This window comes from Rhagoletis zephyria, unplaced genomic scaffold, assembly GCF_001687245.7.
Source record: "Rhagoletis zephyria isolate East Lansing unplaced genomic scaffold, Rhagoletis_zephyria_1.1 Rzeph_scaffold_00061, whole genome shotgun sequence".
NCBI classification, from domain to species: domain Eukaryota; kingdom Metazoa; phylum Arthropoda; class Insecta; order Diptera; family Tephritidae; genus Rhagoletis; species Rhagoletis zephyria.
In genome coordinates this window covers 133,348-151,287 of record NW_016157145.1, presented here as the reverse complement: position 1 = coordinate 151,287, position 17,940 = coordinate 133,348, and the positions used below count along the sequence as shown (strand labels likewise).

General features: G+C 34.5%; 2 protein-coding genes across 3 annotated transcripts in view; one reads left to right on the top strand and one right to left on the bottom strand.

Annotated features, from left to right (window-relative positions):
- Setd3 (SET domain containing 3) overlaps nucleotides 1–15,768 on the top strand; it is a 29,667-nt gene extending 13,899 nt beyond the window's left edge. Inside the window, exons 2-4 of one of the 2 annotated variants that reach the window (XR_001848590.1) lie at nucleotides 13,348–13,635; nucleotides 14,825–15,387; nucleotides 15,425–15,768. Coding sequence is in view for 1 of the 2 variants with exons in the window: in XM_017625291.1 (XP_017480780.1) it covers nucleotides 13,348–13,635; nucleotides 14,825–15,317 (781 nt within the window). In the remaining variant the exon portion in view is untranslated. Of the gene's footprint in view, nucleotides 1–13,347; nucleotides 13,636–14,824 lie in introns of both variants that reach the window. The other variant, XM_017625291.1, reaches the window with a different exon arrangement.
- LOC108370045 (cell wall protein DAN4) overlaps nucleotides 1–17,940 on the bottom strand; it is a 104,079-nt gene that overhangs the window by 11,246 nt on the left and 74,893 nt on the right. The gene's annotated exons all lie outside the window — the stretch shown is intronic.

Sequence of the window (17,940 nt, the reverse complement as noted above, 5' to 3'; positions counted from 1 at the left end):
TTAAGATAATTTATTGTTAGTAATTTTGACGATTTGTTTTTACACCGGAATTATTTTATTTTTTATCAAAAAAAAAAGCCAAGCAATATTTTTTTAGATTTTCAATGAACATAGTTTTACTGCGTAAATTTAAATTTATTTATTTACTGTAACTACATAAAAAATCTTAAACCTCCATACAAATTTTATTATTTTTAGCAAAATTTTCTTTCGAATTCGCGACAGCAATTTAAGTGGGAAATGATTTATTTATTTATTTTTTTTTTTTGAAATTTAACATGAGAACTGACAGAAGCGAAAATCAATTTTCACTTAAATTGCTGGTGAAATCTGCAGTTTAACTTTCTCACAAGTTTTCTTGTATTTTGTTATTTAGTTTTTTAAGTATACATTTTTTTATTTTAAGTTATTATTAAAAATATTTGATTTCTTAAACCAATAAGAATTTCGCAGGTTTTTCTTATTATTTTCCATAATATTTTTTTTAACAGAAGACATTTTTTTTACTGAACTCTGCTCAGGAAAATATCATTTTTAACCTTTACAAGTTCGTACTATTTACTGAAATGTTTTATTTGAGCTCCTTTAAGTTTTAATGTTTCCCAGGACATAAGTTTTTGTCATACTATATGTATACTATTTTTTCCTACTGGGAAAACATAATTGTAAAAATTGTAGAGAAACCTCGAAACCAATTCAAAAAAATAATAATTTAGTTTTGAGAAAAAGTTTTAAATGGTTCACAAAATTTAAAACGAAATTAAAAATAAAAAAAATTGCAAAATTCGAGCAAAATTTTAAATTTGTGTAATTCTCTAGAAATAATAAAAAAAATTCAGAAAATTTCAAACAAATCCACTCGCTTTGCCACATTATTTCTTTTATGCTAAACTTAAAATAAAATCCGCTGAGTGACACTTCAATTTGCTTAAAGAAAAGAAAAAATAAGAATGCATCCATGCACTTCCACACACACACGCTCAAATTTCACAAAAAGGAATTGCAAATTTGTAAATGCTTACGCCTAAAATGCCACTACGCTTGGTACATTTCAAATGCACAGCTGACAGATTTTATCGAAATGTCAACTGTGAGTTATATGTGTGACAGTGTAAGCGAGTGCAAAGCTGAGCGGAATGCACAAGCAGCGAAAAGAATAGAAGCAGAAGAAGAATTTAGTCGAGCTGAGTGTGAGTGGCGCTGAGCTTTGCTGCGCTGAAAGTGAATGTGCAGCCAAGTGACAAAGTACATGAATAGTATTTTAGTAGCAGCTTTCAGAGGCAGCTGCTGCATTTTAATGCAATTTTTTTGTGCTATCTTTTGTTATCTAGTCCTCTTTATGCTACCACTTTTCCTCCCATTTGCAAATTCAACTAAAATAATGCATTGCTAAGCGCTTTTACTTTTGCTGCTTGAGGATAAGCGCGTAGCTGTTAAACAAATGTTTTCGAAAAGCGTGGAGAAAAGTAAAAAAAAAAAACCTGTAAAAAACACGAAAACTATCCATGTCTACCACCGAAAAAAGTGCGCACAGCAAATTTTTTCTTGCTCTCAATGCAACGTTGCAACATCACCGCAACAGTTGCCGTGCAGTCGGCCGTTGCCATTGAAGCGTAGCAGGCATAAAAAATACGCCAACAAGTGTGGCCCAAAGCCATCAAATCAATCACCTGTGACCCGCTTAGAGCCGCGTGGAGCGAGCGCGAGCAGGCCCGAAGCTGAGGCGGTTGCCAGCCATAGTGCGCCTTGGGCTAGTAACGGCAAAAATATCATGCATGTATGCGTGTCAAATATTTCGCACGGCAAGGCATGCCATGGCTTTGCCGCCATTTTTTCTTATCTCATCCTTTTTCGCTTCCTTTATTTTTTGTTATTTTTTCGCACTGCTGACATGACACCTGCACTTGTTTGCCCCATATTTGCATACCCCTTGTTTTGTTATTGTTTTCGTCGCCATCTCACCTCTCACGCTGCATTGTTTTGCATTCAAATATACGCTTTTATGTCGCTGCAACTTTTGCAGTTGTTTCTCATTTTTTACAGATTTTCTGTTTTTTTTATTTATTTTTTTTTAATTTTTCCATTTGCATTTTCATGTCCATTGTGTGCGAGCTGTGCCTTCATTTTTTGCATTTTGATTGTTCCCATTTGCATATTGAGCGCTCTTCTTGTATTGGCAGGGGAGTGGCAATGGAGGTGGTTGCTTTCACCGCACATTGGAGTGAAGTAGTTGCTGCTTGAAACTTTGTCCGCGTTGATGTATTACTTGTGTTGCGCTAAATATTTTGCGATTGATTAGTTTTTGTTGACACCATTGTGACAAACGTTCGTAGGAAAGTAGGAAGAGAAATATTTCAATTTATTTGATGAACTCAATGGGAATGAATAAATTTTCGATAAAGCACTTTAGCGATTCCCGAGGGGAAAACGATTTCACTACTGACAAAAGCTCGCCAGCTTCCACTTTTATTAGGCAAAAAAGCTTTACGAGTTCTTTACTTAATGAAAGGTTGAGTCGTTGTTATGAAGAACCATGCAGCTACATTTTTTATAGAGCTGAAATGGGAGCCACTGCGTGAAAGCTTTCACTACGTTTACGCAACAACTTGACAGCATTTTATTAATGGAGAGGTTGAGTCCTTAATTCCACAAAGTCACGAAATGACTTTTTTAAAAAAAGCTTACATGAAAGTTATAGCATGCTTTCATAAAATTTGGGAAAGCTCTCACTTGTTTTATACAAAAAAAGCTTAAGAAACTTTTATAATTTTTCTGAGACGTTATTGGCTGGATAGAACCTTTTTTTGTGAGAGCGTTTCAAAACTTAGCAAGCGTCTATATCAAATGGTCAATCATGAAAGCTTGCAAATGTTGTGAAAGCTCCCGCAACATTTCGGCAAAAAGCCGTTAAGTTGAGGTGTCGGTTGTAGTTAATTCAAAAGCACGCTGTTAAATGGTACTTCCTGGCTAAAAGATGAAAGCTGTAAGAAAGCTTACGTAAATCGTGTAAAATTCTCAGATCTTATCAACAAAATAGTCTTAAAGGGGCGAAGGGGGTTAAAATACATATACATATTTAGTTCCATTGCAAGGTAACTGCACTCTAAAGAGATACTCCCTAGCAAGCTGACTGAAGCTGTAGAAGGCTAAAAGCATAAACAGACGGCAGCGTTGATCCGGATCAACTCGGGAATTAACTGCAGTTGATCCGAATTAAGTCCGAGTTAATCCGGATCAACGCATGCCGTCTGTTCAAGCTTTAAGGTAAGTCGCGTAAAAGTCCTATATCTTTTGCCCAAAAAAAAGGTCAAATGGTCGACAAATGAAAACTCGAATGGGGAAGAATCCGCTGGTAGTGATATTTTGTATAGACCCTGAAAACCCAGTTATAAATCCTTTGATAAAACAAATTATAAAATGGTTTACGAACAAGATTCATTAAATCGACAGAGTTGTGACAGCTGCGAGAAAAACCAGGTGCCGTTGGACTTGCTTTATTATCTATTTTTTTTTCTACTAAGAACTGAGCTAAACTTCCTGAAGTAGAAGAAAATTTTCTTTTATAAATTTTCTAATCCTGCCTTTCGTCCCTTTCCAATTCGCTCCTACCAATTCAGCTATGCAGTCATTAACCCCTTTTATACACGCCTCAATAGCGACATTAATTTGGGTCAGCGTTTCATTATTCAAGTTACAGCTTTGCAAAGATTTTCTCTAGACAATGCACTGCACTGCTAACTATTCACCTCTCAGCTATTCTTCCTGCTTTCTTGTGCATTATCATCGTGCATACCTACTACAAATTTATCATGCTGTTTTCTTCTTTTCCAGGCACTGCTTGCGATTGTCTAACCGACCGCCTGCAGCTGGCTTGCCTTGCCTTTTGTTGGTCGGCCGTTTGGCTCATATGCTTGCGGCCAGCCGCCTGTGCTTTTGGCATCTTTACATATCAAACTTTCGGAGCAACAACGGCGAAGGAGTAACCAAACATGAGAATGAACAACGCGCAGAATAAAAGAAATAAAAAGAAAAAAAAAAATGGAACAAGGCGAAACTAGAAATAAAAGCACTAAGCACAGCTGCATGGCTGTGGAGAGTGTGAAGTAACGTTTGAGTATCGTGCCGGGGTGGAAAATACGCGCGCGCTGGAAGAAATAGGCAGCAAGTTGTAAATTCCATAAGTACTTGCAAGCCGTTTTCCTTGCACTTTGCGTTCTCGAACTAATTCTGCTGCCGCATAGTGCAGATATTTTTTTGCTCATTTCGCTGCAACATAATCACCCGCTGAGCACGCTTTCTTGTCTATTGCTTAGGCCTTTAATTTCATTGACATGAAATTCCGCCTGCCGCCCAGCAAACTTTTCAATCCATTCTCCCGCCAGATTTTACCCCCCAAACTACATTCAACGCTTTATCTGCTGTCGCGCTACTTGCAAAGTTTTTCGGCTCTTTGTCCGCCGCTACCGCTGCGCTTTTTTCCGCCATTGTTGTTCCACTTTAATTAGCGGTGTAGACCGCAAACAGCTTCTTCTTCTGCTTTTACGCTGGCTGGTTTGGCATAGTACAAATTTTCCCAAAGCTCTCAGAAAAGGCTAAACAAAAGTTCTCAAAGCAAATTTGAAAATAAAATAATGTGAAAAATTTTGTGCGATAAATGTTTATTCTAATTTTTGTTTTCATATTTGTGCGCGCATAACCACGCTTAATAGTTGTTTTTGTCCCTCGTTCCTTTTCTCTCTCTCCCTTTTGCCTTTTTGACTACTACTGCTGGGTCGCTGCTATGCGTGTGGCGTGCAAAAGTTTTTATATGAAATTTTGCGGTTAATTTGATTATGAGATCTACCCCGACGAAAACTTGCTGGAAATTTTGGCATTCGCGTTGGTATTGCCGAAAACTATTTGGTTGTTGTTTGTGTTGCGTTCGAAAAGTTTTAAAAAGTGTTTGCTTAAGCGTTTAAGGGCACGTGTTTTTTCTTGTTGCTTATAATTGTAGTGATTTTTGTACCAAATAGAAATTTTTACGGTCGAATTCTTGGCAAAGCAAGAGGGAAAGGGCATAGAAAAAATTTAATATTTTGTGCAAAGAGTAGGGAACTAGTTCAAGGAAAGCACTTTGTAGCCTTTGTATCGGCGGCTTTAAATTTTATTTAACAGATTTTTAAAGACCGTAAATTCATAAAATTTGTTTGATGTTGACAGAAGCTATTTTGAATTGAGAAAAAAGAATTTAAAAACATGAAAACAGGGTTATGAATAAAAGCAATTAAAAAAAATTAAATAAAAATTAAATAACAAGCGAAAAATTAAGATGAAAAACTGTATTGAAAAAAATTAAGATATAAAGAATAATAAGGAAAAACAAACAAAGAAATCAGAAAGACAAACAAAAAATCAAAATTATACAAAAAATTTAAAATAAAATAAAGTTAAATAGCTTATAAAAGTTAGTTTTAAAATTAGCCAAAATTAATAAAAGAATGATTGGAAAACATATTTCAACAAATTTCACTGCTGTGAAAAACTTAGAAACTGTGAAGAATAAATTATCCTCAAATTAAAAGTGTAAAACGCAAAATTTGTTTAGTATTTTTAACCCTTTATGCTTAGATAAACACACATAACTATTGATGCTGGTCTGTGAGACCACACATACTTTACCGTTAAGTAATATTATGCTTTTTATTTTGCGAAAAAATAAAACCTTCGATTTTTTTTTTAATTGAAGTTAATTTAATTTAAATTTAATTAGCGATATCTGCAAAACACATGCTAAGAACAAAAACAAAAAGGATTGGCTTTTCATCGTTGATTTTTTATACCGTATTAAAAACAAGAGAACATTGTTTTTTTAAATATTCACAAAAAAATTTTTTGTTAAAATTGTTTGACATAGCTATGTATACATTTTTTTGAACATAATGTTGAATGACTTATTTTTTCCATAATTGTTTGAAAAATTAAGAATAATTAAAGTCTAAAAAATAAATAGTTAATAAAGTTTTTCTTCTATAAAGAATTAAAAATTTTTATAAATTGTTAATTCATTTTAAAGCTTTGTAAATAAAAAATAAAATTTTATCAAAATTCAAATTTAATTTTGTAAATTGAATTTATAGCTAATATCAAATCAAGAAATATTTCAAAGACTACAAGTTAAAAAAATCCCTTCTCAGGGCTTTCAATATTAAATTTGTTTGCCTTTAATGGTGATTTCGTTTCTACCAAAAAATGTCGCCTTTTGATTGCCCTTTTCTCTTTCCTGTTCGACTCTAAATTAAAGGCAAAGGGTGAGAACGTTTCTTAAAATGTCACACTCTTGTAAGGCAAATAAGGCACATTTTTTGGTAGAAACGAAATCATCATAGATTTCAAACATTTCAAAATAAATGAGTTATGTCTAATACTCCGATATTTCAAAATGATTTTAATCTTGCTGCAATTTCAATAAATATTTTAATAAATATTTCAATAAATATTTGACGTATTTTTCACAATTTTCTGTCATCATAAAAATATCAATTTGTTCATCCATATTAAGCCCGCCAGATCGAATGAACGAACAACCAAAAATTCAATATTCACATCAAATAATTTTAACTGCCGTATCGCTGCGCTACATCCAGCTCGCTTCGCTTGCAAAATCCACAAAATCTCTACGGCAAAAATAAAACTTTAAGTTCTTAATTAAATTGCCATTGCGACGCGTGCAAATATTGATTTTCAGCTCGGTAAACATTTTCATTTCTATTTATTTGCCTCACACCAACAAACAACACAACACAGCACAAAACATTTCGCTCTCTAACCACGGCTAAGTTCAAACGCGTTGCTCCTGCTGGCATCAATTTCACACGAACTTTCGATAACACTCCACTTCCACCTCCACCCTCATCTCCTTCTCCGTTCACTACTTTTCTAGCGAATCTAATATATTTCGTTCGTTATTAAATTGGTATTAGATTTTTGACAAAATTTTCTATCGCTGGCCACAACATCCGTTATCGGTGAAAATTTTTGTTGTCCATGCGGAAATGCCAAACTGTAAAGCGCGGCTTAGCAGGTAGCGGAAATCAGCAACTGACCGCAGCCAACAATAGCACCATATTTGTGTGTTTGATGTGTGTGTGTGTGTGGGTGTGTGAAAGTGTCGAAGAGCAGCAGCTCTGTGGTCGGATAAGCTGGGCGCTGCGGCGAGTGCGATCAGCTGGCTGGGTTTTGATGTCATTGGAGAGGGCTAAAGTGCGCATTTAGTTAGCTGGAAAGGCATATTCGTACATATATTTATGCATTTGTAAATATGTATGTAGATATGTGTTTAACACAATATTTTGCATTTTAACTGTAAAATTTTTGAATTTTCATTTCTGAAACTAATTTTGTGTGTTGCATGCTACACATGTCTGAACTTGTGCGAAAATATTGATCACCACAACAGCGAAATTTACGCCCCCACTCTCCTTCCATTCCTCTCTCCTCACAGCTTGCTGTTTACCCTTTTCCACTGAACCAAACAAAATAGATTGCCTACAACCAGGCGCAAACGCTTATTCACATCATTTATACTTACTCGCACGCAATTTCCACCTAAATTCTCACCACACTCATTCTCATTTGCAAAACACACTGTGACTCAACCTCCTACCCCGCCTGATTAGTTTGCAATCATATTATGCAAATGCGTTGCAACTTTTGGCAATTTGGGAAAGCGTTAATTGCGCGTAAAATGCAAATATTTAATCAATGTTACGTTCTATGGACGGACTATTCAACAGCGTGCGCTTCTCTGCAGGTTATGTGCTGGCTGATATTGACCGGAAACTGTTTGTTTGTTGCACGTCGTGGCATTATCATGGAGAGTTTGTGGTTTGAGCTTTTCGGCGATCTGTAGGGAAATCTGGCGCCGGATATGCGACAGTAAATTGTCGATTTCGGCAATTAAAAGAATGCAATGAAATATGGCTTTGCTATGGGAGTTTGTAATTGTGGAAATATTTATTCTGAAAATTTTAATTCGAAATTGCTCTATTTTAACTACGAGATTCGGAAATATTGTAAAATTTCTTATCATGAAAAAGTATGTTTTAAAGCAATACTTCAAGGTAAAAATACATATTAAAAAAATTGCAGAAAAAATTTAAAAAATAAAATGCTTAATGGGTATATGTATGGATGTATGTACATTAGGGTGGTAAAAAAAAAGAAGGAAAGTCGGAATTTCAATTCTCACCTTTTAGGATTGCTATGTACCGAAAAAAATATACCCCGGTTTTTTTTTTATTTGGAAATCTGAAATATTTAGAGGTCGCTCAAAGGGCTCAAATGCGCATTTTTTTATGGGAAAGAAACAACTTTTCTTAGAAATCATACAGAATTCATGAGAATCAATATTTTTGTTTGCCTTCAGCCAATAATAATACCAAATGGTTTATTTAACCATTTCTTAATTTTAACTATTTTTTTCCAAAATAGTCGTTTGAATAGTCGTTGCTTGAGCTCTTTTGCCAGAGTGCCAGCCCACTTGCTCAATTTGGTGTATAGCACTATTATATAAGGAGTGGTAGCACCCACCTCTAACTACTCGGCTACATATATCCAAATTTATAAATCATAATAAAGATTTTATAATTGAAAAAATAAATAAATTTTAAAAACTTAACAATTAAATTTTTATAACATTTTTTTTTTTGAATTTTGAAATTCAAAATTTTGAAACTTTAAAACCTTAATTTTTAAATTTAAAATTCTAAATTTTGAAATTTAAAATTGTAAATTTAGAAATTCTAAATATTGAAATTCTAAATTTTGTAAATTTTTTTAATATTAATTCATGCAATTCATTTTTTTTTCATTCTAATTTAAGTTTTTAAATTTCTTTCACTCAATTTCCAAATTTCACCTTCCTTTTTCCGCTTTTACACTTTCAACTCAAGCACTTCCGCGAACACGCACTGATTAATTAAATTATAAGCTTTGTAGCAACTTTTGCTGCCGTTGTAGGTGTGTGAGTGCGCAAGTGCAGGCATTAGTTGTATCAAGTTGATTCACAATTTGCATAGATATATTCATATTTATACAAATCATATTTCAGTGCATTTCACTTTCTATGCATGTATCAATGTGAATGTGTATATGGGCGCGTACGTGCTGCCATGATTTCCGCTTGCTGCAACACTTGCCGTGCATTTGCTTGTGTTGTTGCTCGCAAAAGTTTTCATGATTCATTTATTTACTTATTTCTATGTAATTTACACTCGACTTGAATGCGCACACACACAAAGCTTCATATGTATATATACAGGTTCCTATTCAAGCTTAAAGTGCCATAAAAAGCTACACAAAGTCGCTTGCCCTCTTCACAGCGCATTCATTTACATACGTAACTACATTTTATATGCACCACTACAAGCTCAGCTCTAAACAATTTTAGCAACACAAATCCAGCAAACGTATTTACATATATTCATAAACATTTTCATATTCAATATTTCATATTCATAAATGCATTTCAAGTATGTGTACTTTGTGTGTGTGTGTGTGTGTGTGTGTGTGTGTGTGTGTGTGTGTGTATGAACGAGTATGAGTGGGTTCAAGCGCTGTGCCAATCGCCGCTGAGTGCTATTTGTATTTCACAAAAGTATACATACATACATATGTTTGTATGGAGATTAACTTGCAATTGTGTATTTGTATTTGTGATAATTAATTTTGCATTTGTTGACTCTTGATTACGGATTTATGGATGATTTATGTTTGTCGGTTTTTCAGTGAATCTAATTGCTATTCATATGCGCGCACACACTCCCAGTCTCATATACATATGTACACATTTTTTGGCCTACTTAAAATGACTTTTTTACTTTTCCTCCTTTCGCTTTATAGTTTAACTAACTAAATTTGCACATATTCGCCATCGCTCCGCCATTCCATACCTCTTCCTCATATTAACGCCTCCCCCTCTGCCCTATTTTACCTATATTTAATTAGGTTCTTGTTATTCATTTTCCATAATTCGTATCGCTTTTGAATTATAAGCTTTCATAATTGCTCTATCGTTGCTGTTGTTGTTGTTGTTGTTGTTGTCCTTTATGTGTTCATTTATATTCAATTAAGGGCATAAATCGCCTGTAGCAGCAAGTATTTTGCCCATTTTGAATTTGAACTACATTTTATGAATTAGCATTCAACAAACAATTGACTGTCATAAATGCAAATGCAAATTTATGCAAAAAGTCCTAATTAAATAATTTTTGCAATAGTAAATTTTATGGCCATTATCTATTAGAAAATAATAGGTTTTCTGTAAATAAATAGAAATTTGTGCAGACTTACACTCAGAGAAAATTGTGTTCTAAAAACTAATCCGAATTGGATTAAATTATTTACTTTTCGTTCTTAAAGTTTTAAAATGACTTCAGTCGCAAACGTTCTAAAAACATCAGTAATCGTGTATTAATTTTCAAAAATTATTGATTTGGGCTTGATTTAAGTATAAAATTATTATTTTTTTAAGTACATATGTATTTGTAGTTAGGTCGAAAGACAATTGCCAATTTCACGAAAACAATTTAAGTGAAAAATTATTTTATTTATGGAAATTGACAGCAAATAAAAAATCATTTTCCATTTAAATTGCTGGTGGAACCGGCTGTTAGTCTCTTCTTTATACAGCCCGCGACAAAACGATAGCACCTCAACATTTTGAACGGTTTTGACAAGTACCCTATAAATGCAAGTTTCAGACTTTGTACCAAAATTATACAAATTTCGCAAACTTTTCATCCCAACTCCAAGCATTTTAATTTTAATTTCTAAAGTATTTTTGGTATGCAGTTTTGTAGCATTTTAAATTCTAGTACAATCAAGAGGAAGTTTGACGTTGTGAGTCGCGTTGACTTTTGATAATTTTTTTGCTGGCGGTATCACGCATTTTCTTCCATATAAAGTAATTTTTTATATGAAAAAAAGTGCATAAGACCGTCCGAAAAAAAATTATAAAAAATCAACGCGATTTCTTAGCAGCTTTCAATTTATAATAAGCTATAAAAGTACATACCAAACATTTATTTAAAAATAAATAACAGAAAGAGCGAAAGAGACAGAAAGAGCGAAATAGACAGAAAGAGGGAAATAGACAGAAAGAGGGAAATAGACAGAAAGAGGGAAATAGACAGAAAGAGCGAAATAGACAAAAAGAGCGAAATAGACAAAAAGAGCGAAAGAGACAGAGAGAGAGAGAGAGAGAGAGAGAGAGAGAGAGAGAAGAGACACAGAGGGGGAGAGAGGAGAGGGAATAAAGAGGAAGAAATTTCTCTGAAACGTCGAAGTGTCATTTGCGCAGACATGCCATTAAGAAGCTGTTTGCCAATAAAATCCTATCGCGGTTACGAAGATGCTCAACATTTTTGTTCAACCGTCAGAGAAGTGGCATTTTCTCACTTGATCATGCTATTCCATAGGCAGGATTATAAGGATATTCTAGCATGGAATTCAATATATGGACTTGACCGTACATTTTCTTGGCTAATATTTCATGCTGTTGCAATCCAATGTCTTTCACATTTCTCATATTCGAAATCCACTTAAAAATAAAATATTCATGATGTCCTTCACGAAAAATTGGCATATTTCCGCAATACCAAATTTTCCAACTCAATGCCGTAAATTATAATCAGTGCATTTACCGTCACATGGCATATATGCTATCACAATGCCAAAAAGTATGCTTCACAAATTTGCTGTCACATATAAATTCAAATTGTTTTCAATTCCGCTGCCACGCGCCTTTCAGCGTTTCCACAAATCATCGCGGTGCTAATGTAAAAAAAAGAGAATTTGCTATCACAGAAAATAAAACAAAAAAAAGTGGCAAAAAAACTCGCCTGACAGTTTTATGCTGCACGTTTACTACCTAAAAGTATGCCTTTCAAAAGTGTTTTCTTACGCCGCTCGGCAATAAAATACTGTTACATATTTTTTTATGTATGTTCGTATGTATAAGTGTTCCGAATGTGAGTGTGTCTGTGTGCGGAAGTAAAACTACACTTTCGCATCATAAATCAGGCAGTAAGAAGTGAGTGAAAATTTTCTTTCTCAAGTTTAAAAAGAAAAAGTGCGGGAAAACAAAAGCAAAGAGAAAAGAAAGAAAGCAAAATGTGGTTGGGGGCAGTTAAAAGCAAAAATCAGGAAAGATAAGGCAGGAACAGCCATTTTGTGCAACAATAAAACGCTTACACACGCGCCAAGCCGTGCCTTAAGGTATGCATTGTGTGCTCAAAGTAAACAGAATTAAGCGGAGAAGTGCCGAAGCGCGTGCCGTTTGCGCCCGCAAGTAGAGCCGAGCAAACAGTCTGCCGGCATTTTCAATGCCATAAATCAATGTGGCTGAGTTGAGGCAAGCCATGCGAGAAGAAACCCAAAAGAAAAGAACTAGACAAAGACGCAGATGATGAAGTAGTAGATGAGTGAAACTTTCTTTTGTGCGTATCGCGTTCAGTCCAGGCATGTCATGCGCGCAAAAATTTAAAAAGAAGCGTCCGTGTGCCGCCGTTGTTGACTTTCAGCCTGCTTGTACGCGCGCCACCGCATTTGTTTACCACCGACCTCGCTGTGCTTCCCTGCCTTGCATTTAAAGTTTCTCCGGAATTGTGCCCGATGTTTTTTTTTGGTTTGAGGCTTTTCTTTACATTTTAATTGAAAAATTCATGCGCCATTTAATTAATTTAATCGCGGAAATTATGTACAGTGTTGCCTACTTTTAGGCGCCCAGCAGCATAGACTCCCAGTCTACAGACAAGTGAACTGCTTTTAATGAGGCTTTTATATACGTTTAACGTTTACTTTGAAAGAAATATTTATTCACTTTATCTCTCGCATTCTCTTTGTCGCTTTGGCGGCGCTCCTGTTTCCGTTGCTTTGTGGCTTTAGCCGCCATACTTGCGGCTGACCCAGTTTTGTAGGCAGCGCTGCTTGCGGCCAGTAAGTGTAGTCGAAGATACAGTTAAGTGAAAGTGGCAAGCGGCAGAGCTTTTGTAGTTAATGGAAGAAGGTGTTTACTGAGGATTTACACTCAAATGGTCAGCCAGCAGACAAGCTAAAAAAATATATATGAAAAAACTCGCGTGAGAAAGGTAAAATAAAATACCGTTGTCAGTCAACTTTGCTTTCTACTTAGCCGCATATTTTTGCGGTTTGTTTGCAGGGATTTATACGATAAGCGCTTGTCGGAACTTAGTAAACTCAAAGGACTGTAAAAGGGCTCGCTTTTAAGCAACACTCCTTTGCCTAGACACCCTAATAAATCACCTTAACTTACTTTCATTTCTTTCCTTTTTTTGTTATCCCTTTCAGCTGGGCTGTCTCCACCGTGATGACGCGCGAGAATATGATTCCACGCTCTCGTCCACTTAATGCTGCCACCGCCAATGGCGGCGATACTAGTCAAGACCAACCTGATAACATTGCTGCGCTCATACCCTTTTGGGATATGGCAAATCATCGTCAAGGACGTGTAACTTCGTTCTTCAATGTTGGCACACAGGAGATGGAGAGCGCCGCTCAGTCGGATTTCAAAGCTGGCGAGCAAATATTCATACACTACGGTGATCGTGCCAATGCTGATCTGATGATTCATAACGGGTAAGTGGAGTGAAATTGTATTTCTTTATACTCAATACTTGCACCTAATCCACATCGCCTCCAATTACGATCATTCACCTAATACATATGTAACCTAAAAGCGCTCTCAGCTGTACAAATTGAATGTAGAGAAAGTAGTAAATAGTACACGGAACACTGATCTAACTGTTCGAAAGCTTTATGGAAACTTTTACCTCCTTAAAACTCTATTAATTTAGGCTGAAAGAACTGAGAGAAAAAATGATCAGCGTTTTTCTTGAGTTCTGCAATATGTTAAGATAGAGAGCGAACACGCTTTTTTGTTCCGGAAAAAACTACTCAAGATGCCTCGTAAGTAACTGGCACAGGCAATTACAGTAAGAACCACAATGAGACCTTCAGTATGCAATAGAAAACAAATTTAGTACTCCACCTAGTTGGAAAAGATATTCTTGAACAGAAAAGGTTTTGAAAAGGAATGTGATAAGGCAGTACGGTGCAAAAAATACATAAATACATAATAGTAGTAACACCCTAAGCCAAGACATAGGTCGAGAAAAGAAATAGTCAAGCTAAGAGCCACGATAACTGGACGTTGGCCCATTGGCAAGTACAAAAAAAATTATTGAGGTCCGCCTTGAAACCCGATGTGATTGTTAATCTTAGAATTTATTGACATAAAAGTGTAATTAGATTTTGTGAGATAAATTTTCCATGCCAGAAATGCACTCGAAGAACTGCCATTGCCTCTCAAAAGGCGACTTATATTACGAAAAGATTTTCTTGTCATTTGAAGTTGCCTATCGAGGTCGGTGGTGGACCTCGTGGAATTTTTAACCGTCCACAGAGTGGCAGTCTAAGAGGGGATTCGAGCATCGTTTTCACAGTAGTTCATACTGCTCTTTCTGTGGTTTGACGAACGTAATACTCGGTGAATGCGGAAAGTTTATTGGAAGCCACAATTTTGATCGCCATTTCCCACTAACCTAAGCGCTATAAAGCGTCCAATTTGTGGATATTTGCGAAAACTCCCCTCGCTCTTATTTCCTCCCAACTTCATTTGTACACGCAGCGCTTTGGTTGGGCATCTTCCCACTACTTCATTGCACCAAAATCATCAGCTTAACTTAGCAATTTTTTTTATAAACAACACCACTCTTTCTCTATATCTTTATTTCTCCCTCTCTCCGCCACACACACCAACACACAGCTTTATCAACCCCACCAATCCGAAGGATTATATTTGCATCAAACTCGGTCTGGGCAATTCGGATCCGCTCTTCGAGCAACGCGCCAAACTACTTCTCCTAATGCAGATAACAAAGAATACCGACTTGAAGGTATTGCCTCCGCCCACCTACATATCACCTGAGTTGCTGGCATTCGTGCGCGTTTTCAACATGAACGCACAGCAGTTGGAACACTGGATTACCTCCGAACGTGCCATGGATCTGTTGCATATCGACTGCGCGCTCGAGACAACGCTCGAATCGAAGACATGGCAGTACTTGCAGACACGTCTAATGCTGCTGCTGCGCGTCTTTCCCACCACGCTGGAGGCGGACGAGGAGCAGCTGGCTGCATACAAGAAAGGCGAGTTGTATTTCTGCTACGTGGAGGCAATGGTGCTGGAATATCGCGTGTTGGAGAAGCGCATACTAGCAGCGGCGCTCGAATATGCTCGTCAGCGTGTCAAAGCTTAGGCGATGGCACGTTGCGTGGAAGGAAAGGAGAGGCGTCGGTCGATGACAAAGCGATAAGGAGGCAAGCGCGGAGCAAGTGACGAACAAAGGTGCAAACTTTATGCGCTGAAATAACAGCATGCTTTTGAATGTGTGGAACAAATGGAATTTGTGCAAACTAGCCGTGGCCATTGAAACTTATAATGCTCAGCAATACAAACAACAATTATGTTAAGTTATTTTTTCTGAAAATTTCTTAATTTTTTCTGAAAATTAAATTGTTTCAATTTAGTTTTTTTCTTTTTTTTTTAATAAGCTCCTTTAACATACTATGACATGTTTTAGCAGCATTTTTTGAAGACCTAATAGCGCTGTAGGGAAAATCTGAAGTTTTGAAATGACACAAAAAAAAACGCCGAGGCACGTAAACTTAATTTTTGGTCGTAGATTATGGATCTTTTGATAAATAAAATTCAAACTTTAACCGGGAAAAAATTAAAAAATAACACTTTTTTGTAATTTTTTTTATTTGTATTAAAACTTTTTCTGTTGCCAAAAAATCAAGCAACTAATGATGAAAATCGGTGGATAAATAAACCACTTTTGAATCGTCAAATAAGGAAATAATGTTACCCATACGAGTATGTACGATATGGCGTATGAGTAACATTTTTCATATTAAAATTTGAATTTTTTCATTCGCAATGTAAACTTAAAATGAAAATATCTTGGGAAAATTACCTGATAAATGGAATATCTACGCCTCAAAATTAAAGGCTCTGTTATGCATACTTGGCATTGCATGCACTGCTATACCATTTTTACGTAGAAATCAAAAACCAACAGACTTTTACGTATGTAATGCTGTGCGTTGGGTAACCGCTTACACGCGAAGCTCATTTAACAGATTCCTTATGTGACAACTCTCAAGCAATGCCAAGTATGCATAACACGGCCTTAAGTTTACGCTCCTCGTCATTTTTTGTGCGTCATTTTAGTGTCTCTACAGCGCAGTTGGAAGAAATGATATTATAATTCTTTTTAAAATAATTTAAATGTCTGCACTTATTTAGTCACTACCTTTTAAGTTTTCACTTGAAGTCTGCATTTCTCTAAACTAAAGAATTTCTCATTATCCATGTTCAAGATTTTAAGTTTATGTCGAGTCGCGTTTTTAATGCTTTTTTAATTCTAATAGATTTTCTGATTGAGTGGTTCAATAAATATAAGAGAAATTATTTATTTTAGACACAGACGTTTGTTCGAATAACATTACTTAGTAATACTAACAAATAAAGTTTAAAGTTGAGTGTAGATTCTGCGAAATGTAGCTTTTATGTCAAAAGTAGGCACAATAATACATAAACGAATATGTATTAAAAAAGTCATTGGAAATAAAAGGAAAATTTATTTTTGCATTGTTAATAAAATTTATTGTTTCTTGGGCTGGGACAGAATTTTTTTCATAATCTATCTATCAAAATAATTAAAAAATGAATCATAAAAAGTATGTACTTTTAATTGAAAAATGATATAACAAATGAAAACGTAAAATTTTCTGGGATGAAAAAAATTAGTTGAAATTAATGGAAAACGATTAAAATTAAAAAAATGAAAACTAGATATGTACATATAACGTAACAAGTAATTTTTAGCAAAAAAAACCGACTTAAAAAGAAATATATATATCTATATATTTCATGATCCAACGATCGGATCTAAACCAAATTAGTATGGNAAAAAAAAAAAAAAAAAAAAAAAATATTCCGACGAACTGATAACCTCCTCCTTTTTTGGAAGTCGGTTAAAAAGTAAATACTAAATACTATCAATAAAAAATTAATTAAAAAATTAAAATATGTTGGGATGAAAAAATATGAATAAAAAAATAAACACCATGGACCTGAAAAGTAAGTAGTATTAATTGAAAAGTAATTTTTTTTGAATTTGAAAGGTTTCTTTAATTTTCATAAAGGTAAACAATGTATTTTTTTTTAACAAAATGTATGTCCATAAGTACATACTAAAAAGTAAATAAAACATTTTTTTTTAATTATTTAAATTTTTTACTAAAAAATAAATTTTTTTATTAAAAAAATTCTACAAGTTTGAAAGTTGTAAACTACTACGCTTTTAATGTTTTAAGAAGAAACAAAAACCAAAACCATAGTATACATTTTTTATTTTTTTTTATTTTTATTGGTGTTTCTTTGTGGCAATCTAGAAATCAAAAAACCCAAAAATATGAAGAAAAGTTGATTAATCTTTTTTATTTTTTATTTTTTTAACGTTAATGTGTTTTAAGAGTCTTAAATATGTTTTAAAACTTGAAATTAGAGAATTTGTAATATTTTCCCTTGCTAATTTTTGAGAGAACTAAATGTTTTTTTTTTGTTAGATTGACGAGTAGTTTACTATTTATATCAGAAGAAACGTTACGATTCTTTAAATTATTATGTTGCATTTTTAAGAAAAAAGTTTATGTAAAAAAATCTTTTAACAAGATTACAAATTTGTTAATTGGCTTTAAAAAGACAAAAAAAAAGTAATTTTAAGATAAAAAAATTTAAATAATTTTTATATCTAAAACACTATATCTGATTATTACATTATTTTATTAAATGTTAAAAAACTAGCATTTGCA